The following is a 9711-nucleotide window of genomic DNA, read 5'->3' as shown; positions in this document are numbered from 1 at the left end:
GATGTATATCATATCACTGCTGCTAGAGTTGTACTTCTATAGCTTTGACCAGCCACCCCTCGCCTGACATCTGTCAAGGTCACACCAGGTCTTATGTCCAGTATCTCATATGTATCTGTCTATAGATAGAGCCATATGATCATTTCGATGTACATGTTGCATAAACTTCTCCGTCATAGTACAACCATAGTACGATATCCTTCTCTCTACATCATCTAGTACTCGCACCTACTCACTCGCACCTTATCCCTGTTTTTGAGTGTCTCATAGGCTGCCAGTCTCATCGTGGATCTTATTAAGAACAAGAAAATGGCTGGTCGCGCTGTGCTGTTGGCTGGTCCCCCAGGCACGGGCAAAACAGCTATCGCCCTCGCCGTATCCCAAGAGTTGGGCGTCAAAGTACCCTTCTGTCCCATGGTAAGTTAAAGTGTAGTATATATATGTGTGTGTGTGTGTGTTTGTGTGTGTGTGTGGGTATGTCTGTATATGCCGGTCTGTATGTATTTATGTATTTATGTATATATATATGTGTGTGTGTGTACGTGTGTATGTATGTCTGTATATGCCTGTCTGTATGTATGTATGTATTTATGTATGTATGTGTGAGTGTGTGTGTGTGTGTATGTATATGTATATACATATATATATAGAAAGTCTACAGCCTGTCCTGTCGAGCGATTGTTGCCGCCGTGTCCATCTCATCCGTGCAAGATCTCGAATCATCTGCTCATATCTAAATTTCCCGCTGAAGGCATATGGTACACTGTGGTTTCTCAACATATCTTTGTTGTAATCGATATCTCCAACAGGTTGGCTCAGAGGTGTACTCATCGGAAGTAAAGAAGACGTCTGTCTTGATGGAGAACTTCCGTAGAGCCATCGGTTTGAAGATCAAGGAGGTTAAGGAAGTGTACGAGGGTGTGTGTACCGAACTGACGCCGGAGGAGACAGAGAACGCATTCGGAGGCTACCAGAAAACTAGTAAGCGGACTATATATATGTGTGTGTGTGTGTCTATGGCTTTGTGTGCGTGTGCGTCTGTGTTTGTGTTTGTGTGTGTTTATTTATGTGTGTTTATACATATGTATCTTTTAGACACTCATATTGCTACAGTAGATGTGTGTCAAAATGTGATATGAAATCCAGGCCGTCTGCCATACGTTGGAGAAGTCGTGCTCATGCAGACGGGACTTGAACCCACAACCAGTACATTAAAAGTAGGTATCAATGAAAATTAGTACGTAAACGTTGTCTTTTCAGTCACATATTCCTGTGTGATGTACTGTTCTGAATGATGAGACTCGTCAGGCTGTGATTTTATGTGGACTAGCATGTGAGGCGTAGTGTACTGCATGGAGGTCGTTGGCACATATGGGAGCTTTCTGAAGACTCGCATACTTGTGAGTGCCTGTTGTACAATATCAGATATCCTTTGTGGTCTCTTAGTCCCTACCCAGTGTGCTAGCGTATGTCGGTGGGGTCTTACGCGTGTAGCCGTCCCGTCTTGTGTAACCTCGTCTGAGGTATGCACCAATAGGGATATCGCCTTGGACCGATTACGTATCAATGTGGCGTGTATACACAGCGTCTCAAATGTACCAAACATTACTACATCTGTACGACTGCGCAGCGTGGTTTAGATAATGTATCTACACCAAAGACGACCCCTTTCGACTGACTTTCTGCCGCATCTGTGCCACTTTCAGTGTAGTGAATTGATACTTCCCCGTGAAGTCCGTTGCTTAATCCCCTCTTGCACAGGCGGGTCCGTGCTCTGTGTGTTCTGTTGCGTATACGGCTAGTCACAACTGCCATTGTTTACCGCTACCAGACTGTGCTAATCTTCTTATAGTCGCACAGTCACGTAGTCTCTCTGCGTGCGTGTAGTCTCTGTGTGTGTGTGTGTAGTCTCTATCCGTGTGTGTAGTCTCTGCGTGTGTGTGGTCTCTATGCGTGTGTGTGCTCATTCATGTTGTTGTAGTACGTGACGTGTGGCTACTGGTTAGTCTAGGCAAACGGCGCACGGCTGCTCATGGCGTCTAGCAGCGCTGGTATACCCAGTAGGATATTCAACTGTTCGTTTTGTTTTGTATCGCACAGTCAGCCATGTAGTCATCGGATTAAAGACGTCAAAGGGTTCTAAGCAGTTAAAACTGGACCCCACCATCTACGACGCCATAATGAAGGAGAAGATCTCGGTGGGTGATGTCATCTACATCGAATCCAGCTCAGGCGCCGTGAAGGTATTGTAATGGATTGCTTGTTCATCCGTGTTGATTTAGCGGTCGATCTGTGGGTGTGTGTTTCTCGGCTGTTGCTACACTCCTATGGCTGTCTATGGTATTGCAAGATGCCGGAAAATAGCCCTGACTAAGCCAAACTCGGTGCGCAGTTTCATTATTATTGAGTCCAGTCCAGACTCTGAAACGGTATACAGAAGGACGGTCTATTGTATTGTTTGTTTATTTGCTCGGTCATTTCTATACTGCAAGTGTACCTGTGTTGCCTAGTTGCACATGCAGTCAAGCCTTACTGTATGTGACTGGATGTCGTTGTGGGATGGCTTTTATATCTATAGAACAGCTCCGCTGTTGTACTGGTTTTCAGATTTATTGTATGCACATCTGCAGTCTGTCTAGACTATCTCACGATAAAACCCTAAAATCCTAAAACCCCGTCCATAGACCGCAAGGTATGTATATCACAGCCAGTTGTTGCTACTTACGTATGTGCCCGGCGCTTTTATTTATCCGTTTCGTGGCTATTGTGTTTGTTGTCGTTTAAGGTAAATCCCTGGGGCTACCCGTGGTTGTGGGTTGGATCCTTGTAGTCAGTTTGTGTATGGCCATCATCCCAACGGAATGCGGTGTGCCAGAACTTGCATCCTATCATCATTGTGTCATGATGCTGGGAGATACGATGCGTACACCCACAAGCTTAGTTGTGTTTATATTTGTGTCTGTGTCCGTGTCTGCGTCTGTGTCCGTGTCTGTGTCTGTGTCTGTGTATTGCACACGCATGGGGCGTAGTCACAGCCTTGATAGCACGCAAGCTTAAACAAAGGTGGCCTGTGTTCAGCGAATATCAAACATCAATCTGCCGATAAACCCGTTCTTCGTGCCGATAACTAACACATAACCGATAGCTCACGTGTACCGCACAATAACTTTTCTCTGTTTAAGAGGGTGGGACGTCATGACGCGTATGCGCACGAGTTTGATCTCGAAGCGGAGGAGTATGTGCCTATGCCCAAGGGAGATGTACACAAGAAGAGGGAGATAGTCCAAGACGTTACGCTACATGACTTAGATATGGCCAATGCGAAGTGAGTATGGCTGGCTTACATAGATATACTGCAGCGTGAATAGATGGGTTTGTAGTGCGCCTAGCACATGTTTGTGCGTCGATGCATGTGTCTACATGCGTGTATGGTTTAGTATGTATTTAGGCCGTCAATGTGGCGACGAAGCTTGGAAGCTAATGTAGTTGTGTGTTATTGTGTGACCTGTAAACTCTGTGCGCTCGTGCGAGTGTACCGTTGCGGTTTGGTAGATCGATCGCAATGGCGCATAGTATTATGAAATCACTCGGGAGCCGGATGTAGTACGGTGCATATGAATGGCACTACACATATGTGTGCGAGTTATTTGTGTGTTTTGTAGGGGTTTGATCATGTGTTGTTTACGTAGTAGCGCTCGGGGTGTTGTTGTCTAACCAGTACTCAAGGTTTAAATTATCAAATAACTAAGTGGAACATGTATAGCTGTTTCTAACAACCAACTAGTCCACATTACCCACTTTCGCTGCAGTATACGTCTGCGTTCGCACATGGTACCTTGTTCGATGGTAGGTTCGACGTTTTGTTGATGATGCGTCAGCTGATAGTATCAAACTATGAGAAGTCACACAAAGAATAATTTAGTTGCCGTTTGTACGTGTACATTCTCATATGTGAATATGTGTATAAGTATCATATAATTGCGTATTCTATTTCTATGGTGTCTGAACGGGTCTATGTAGTTACCCGTACCTATACGTGTATGTCCCATATTTTCGTTGTACTGATACTTTTTCAACTTGCGTGGTGTCTGTCAGACCGGTGGGAGGTCAGGATGTTCTGTCAATGATGGATCAGCTTATGAAGCCAAAGAAGACTGAAATTACAGACAAATTGCGAAAGGAGATCAACAAAGTAGTCGACAAATACATCGACCAGGGAGTGGCGGAACTTGTGCCTGGGGTGCTATTTATAGATGAGGTATGCCTTTACTATTATAGATATCTGAAGGGTATTGGAATGCGTCTTTTTTGGTTTGTTCTCAGCTATGATTATTATGTGTATACCTACACTTTATTATACTTACGCCTATTTATTAGATTCAATGACAGTGTGTATGACTGCGTTCTCGGTCGTGTACTGTGAGAACCACGCATATGTATATATGTACATATATATATATATATCTACTATATCTAATATCTCTATCTCTATCTCTATCTCTATCTCTATCTCTATATATATATATATATGCGTGTGCGTGTGCGTGTGCGTGTGCGTGTGCGTGTATGTATTTATGCATATATATATATGTTTATGTTTGTGCGTGTGTGTGTGTATGTATGAATGCATATATACATATATGTATATGCATATATAGTTTTTATTATTTTTTATTGTATTATATTATATTATAGGTATGCATGTATGTATGTATGTGTATAATATATATTTATATATATATATATTTATTTAGTTGATGCTTGCTTGGTGTGTGCACTTCCATACCTTTGTTCGTTAATACTATTTTACATTTGTTTGAGTAGTTTTGGAACATATTGTTGGTGGTGTCGGGAACGATATAGCTTGCCTCAGCAAGGGCCCTAGTCGATGTGTGTGTGTATTATGATTCAGAAGGATGGTGGGGATGATCGCAACCCGAACCGCTATAGCACCATCTAGCGTGCGTACAACACTCAATCAAATAAGACCAGTGTATAGGTTCCTCCCTTATAAAGCTAGCAGACATCCAATAATCCTTTGCCATTTGCATATGCACAACCGTTACTAGTGTAGACACGTGTTTTTGCCTATACAAGACCTATCTGTGCCGCATTGCCGCTCTATATACGCCTACAGGTATTATAAATTCAGATCATACATACATGGATGTCGCCCACGGGTCAGTGTGCTGTGAGTGTTCGTACACCGTATGAGGTTTGGCGCCACTTAGTCAATATCGTGATTGTTTGAATACCAGCCACATGACAATACACGCCAAGTAAGCGTTCTTGATGGAAGTACTCACACGATGGCATCGCGACTCTGTGCTCGAACAGGTACACATGCTGGACATAGAAACCTTCACATACTTACACAGAGCGCTCGAGTCTTCATTCGCTCCAATTGTCATCTTCGCCACTAACCGAGGGATCTGCACTATCAGGTATGTAATGGCGACGATTTCTTCTCCATATATGCACGTATACGTAGCATCTGTTTATATTTAGTGTCAAAAATCTTTGGCTTCGGTCCTGTGCTACTACCTATTCCGATACATCTACAGATTTATCAATTTTGTGTAAAATGTAGGAGACATTGGTTGCGTGTTGATATTTAGCTGAATCTCACTTGTGATCACAAGAACAATGTATATATTTAAACACGTACATGAATATAAGGCACTGACTTACGCGATTTATACCTTACCCCAATGAAGTCACCGGTTGATCTTGGTTATCGTTGGTGTGCAACCATGCAGTCATAAGTCTGCAAGTAAATGAATGTATGTACGTATTTGATACAATTTGCATTTACATAACAGTCACTAATCCTCCCATGCGATGCCCACTGTGGCTATTTAGGGGCACTGACGGGATACAATCTCCCCACGGACTCCCGCTGGACTTACTCGATCGTCTACTGATCGTGAGAACACTCCCGTACACAACGAGCGAAATGGTAAGCTCTCTATGATTACATCGCGTCACGCTGTATTGCACCGTTTTGTATTACATTGCGTTGTGTCGTGTTGTGCTGTGCTCTGTTGTGTTGTGTTGTACTATATCGTACGAAAGCATATCGTAGGCCTCTGGATATCTCCGTTGGCGCTATATTCCTCTGTAAATCTGCCTAAGAAGTTATGTACCTGTGTTGATGCACTGTAGGCTTGCCCTGCCTCGATATGTTCTGTTTTTAAAATGTTGGTTCCCCTGCTGCTGTCCATAAGTATCAATCTATATCCTATCCGAATACCTCGACCGTGGTATTGCGCTATGCTCGATGTGTATTACCCCACTTGTTTTGTACACCTCATGATTCTACAGACAGTTCAAATGCTTTGCGATTTATTCGCTATACAAGTTTGAATGTGCTAGCCTCTTCTGTTCTAGTGTAGATTTGTTTCCTCTGTAGGCTCTATTGTTCTTCACAAATGTTGAAAATGATCTGGGATGGTATTCTTTACAGCCCAATTGATGTAAATAGTTTATCAGTAGGAGGTCGGTATATTGTCAATTCGACAATTGCTACCAAAATTCTTTCCTATTGCGTTTGTCATTTCACAATCGTTGGATATCTGTGGATTGTTTTATTCTACAACATTAATCCTGCATTGGATTCGATCATATATACGCATGTACGCAACATGTCTATGTAGTATCGTCTGCTTATCCGGTCTGATACTGATTACACAGGTGCAAATCATAAGACTAAGAGCAGAGACAGAGGGCATCAGTTGTGAGGAAGATGCCATCATTCGGCTGGGGCAGATAGGCACTGAAACCACTCTAAGGTAAGTATTATGGCAGGTGCTCAACTGAAAAGCACGGTATCCCATCACGTTAGGGGTTTATTCAGCAACCGCGCTTGTGACTGGACAAATTTGTGTTAACTTGTTTTGTCTGTAACTATGTGCTCGGTTGTAATCTCAGTGCTCACATATACCATCAAGTACACCCACACATACGCCGGTAAGTTTCTATCTTATATATATACTATAGTTTTAGGGGGTGTAGCGTGCTCGTATTCAATCTGTTGGAGACCACTTTGCGTGCATATACTTCACGCCCGTGGTATCGCATTGCTTGTTAATGTGCTCGACTGGTAACCGGGGTGTGCTACTTATATTCTCTTGGGGCGAACTATGTATCTTATTCTCAGTACGCGGCTGCACTCGTATTGACCACACATTATCAACTTCCCATCATTCATCTACTAAGGTATTATTAAGGTCCTTGCTTACCCTGGCCGTGCTCTTTACTGTATATACTCTGCACACATGTTTATATTACAATTACATGTTGCCGTCACTGGTATGCTAGAAAGTTTGACGATGCTCAACGCAATTTCTTCTATATGTGCTCATTCTTAAATGTTTTCTTATACTGTGATCCATTTTAAGGTATGCTGTACAATTACTTACACCCGCGAATATATCACGGAAGATGACGGGGAGGGACAAAGTGGCAGTACAGGACGTGGAGGACGCCAGCAATCTGTTCCACGATGCGAAACGATCCGCTAAACGATTGGCGGAAAACGATAATAAGTATATGCAATAGATGAAATGTGCGCATCTGTGAGTGTTTCTGCACGAGTTATGCCATGGTTAAATAAATGGGTGTTCACCTCAGAGCACACATAAAAACGCGCGTGTTAAATGGAAGATTTTGTATACTGCAACACAAAACACTAATTTTTTTTTAAATACTATCACACATCACATAAATGAAAATAATCTGATCTTTCTATTTTTGTGATCTACAGTTTTCATATCACTCCGAGTTAGAATTTCCTTATGTTGAATGACTGACTAGTTTTGTAACGTGTCCCCAAACTATTAAGGGGATCGCAGCCGATTTTATGTTACTTGGCACTTGTCTATCTCCCAAGCAACTATACTAGACTGTACCGAGGGTGTTTCCCATTTATAATCTCGATGTGAATTGGTTTCTAAATCGTGTCTTAACAATTGGGCGGATCGCAGTCGTATTTATGTACTTTCTTAGCATAAGGTATATATCTCCTTCCTCCACTTATCTGAATTTTTTTCATGAATAAAGTACCTCGTGTAAAGCATAAGTTGCCTGGCTCATTACTTAGTATTTGTATTATATTATTATTTAATTTCCTCCAGTATAATCTCGTGGATAGTATAGTGGCTAGTATCTCCGCCTGTCACGCGGAAGACCCGGGTTCAATTCCCGGTTCGCGAATCTTTTGCTCCTTCTTTTTGTCGAAATATATATTTTTGTCAGTTGAAGATATTGTTGAATGCGATCATTAAGAATAGTTATCTGTACAAAACGTCAACATATATAGTACCTGTCATTTTATTGTTCAGTTCATCCTACGAATATAACGCCAAGATTTTTTTGTCTTAGGTACAAAACTATTTTTTTGTCTTAGGTACAAAAGCTTCACCTAGCCGGAAATCGAATCCGGGTCTACCCCGTGGCAGGGGGCAATTATACCACTAAACCACTAGGTATTTAAAACCTTGTATTTACAAAGTTTATATTGCGTATATTGTATACTTTTTTTTGGGTGCATAGTTGCTCGAATTGTAGACGAATCTCGTCATTGCAGGAGACCACATTTAAATGTGGGCTGCTGTGATCATTTCTTCGTAGTATCCCTGTGATTATTCTGAAACATTACACTGATATTAATATATGATCTTTGGCTGTGTGTACTTTTTTTCGCAAATGATGCGCCTCATGGCTTCATGGTAGGCTATATATACCTTTATGCCCAGTAATTTATTAAACAGCTCTATATGTACTAATTAAGTGTAATACATATTTATGTAGCCTACTATTGATCAGAATATTTTATTTACATTCTACATTTTAGTTTATAATCAACTTTAGTGTTGAATGAATAAAGGCTAGTTATGCGAGTGTTTTTTATATACCCCAGTAGCTATCTATATTGAATCTCCTATCCACTCCAGGAAAGTATACTGCATGACGTGTATTAGCACCATCAGTGCAGAAAGAGACATTTTATTTGAACCCCAGCTGATGTACGCTATCGATGGCCGTGTATAATTGACTAGAGAATACACATGGGGGTCAGGTATTTGATCGCGACTTACGCTTCGAGTGACAAAGTTTTATTTCTGAGACAATGTATTTATATCGGAGATAGTCAGGAGTTTGGAATTGCCCATTGCTCGATATGGAGAAGTTATATTCACGTGATATGGTAGCAAGTAGTTATAAAAACTAACCTTTGATAAGTATTAAATATCCATTGTAATGCCTGGAAACTTAATGCCGGTAATTATTTTCATACTCAATGGGGCGTCATATTTGTGTTGACACTGCCCGATGCTTTGTGCCTAACTGAATATTCTCTATATTTAATATTTGGTCACTTCTTTTGTACCAATAGGATGACCCCACCTCTCCAGTTCGCCGCGTTGGATTCGTTGGATTTTTTTGCTGTGGAAACCATAATTCAGAAGCGTCTTTTCGCATCGTAATCCCTCAAATGGATGAGTTGACTCAAAACCGGCTAAACCACCATTTCCCGCTCGTCAATGTGTGTGAACCACTACACGGTGTAAATGATACATGTATTAGCTCAATTGACTTCATTGGACCAAGCGATTCGACCCCTTAGCTGAAGGGACTGATATCCAATACATTGCTTCGCGCAATAAATATGTATCTATCGCTGTCGCCAATGCCAAACGAAACGGTACA

General features: G+C 41.7%; 1 protein-coding gene and 2 non-coding genes across 3 annotated transcripts; 2 read left to right on the top strand and 1 right to left on the bottom strand.

Annotated features, from left to right (window-relative positions):
• Window positions 1-309: 309 nt before the first annotated feature.
• Window positions 310-5444, top strand: SARC_11243 (hypothetical protein; the record flags this gene model as incomplete). Its single annotated transcript, XM_014294675.1, has 6 exons — window positions 310-417; window positions 810-981; window positions 2101-2243; window positions 3183-3325; window positions 4096-4258; window positions 5338-5444. Coding segments are annotated over 6 exons (836 nt in total), but the record flags the coding sequence as incomplete, so codon positions are not given.
• Window positions 5445-8142: 2698 nt separating this feature from the next.
• SARC_30245 lies at window positions 8143-8214 on the top strand. Its single transcript has one exon. It is a non-coding gene; the product is annotated as a tRNA-Asp (tRNA).
• Window positions 8215-8418: 204 nt separating this feature from the next.
• SARC_30244 lies at window positions 8419-8489 on the bottom strand. The gene has a single exon. It is a non-coding gene; the product is annotated as a tRNA-Gly (tRNA).
• Window positions 8490-9711: the final 1222 nt, after the last annotated feature.

The sequence above is a fragment of the Sphaeroforma arctica genome, assembly GCF_001186125.1.
Source record: "Sphaeroforma arctica JP610 unplaced genomic scaffold supercont1.1589, whole genome shotgun sequence".
NCBI classification, from domain to species: domain Eukaryota; class Ichthyosporea; order Ichthyophonida; genus Sphaeroforma; species Sphaeroforma arctica.
Note: the sequence above shows the minus strand (reverse complement) of the source record. Positions and strands in the feature narration are given on the sequence as shown.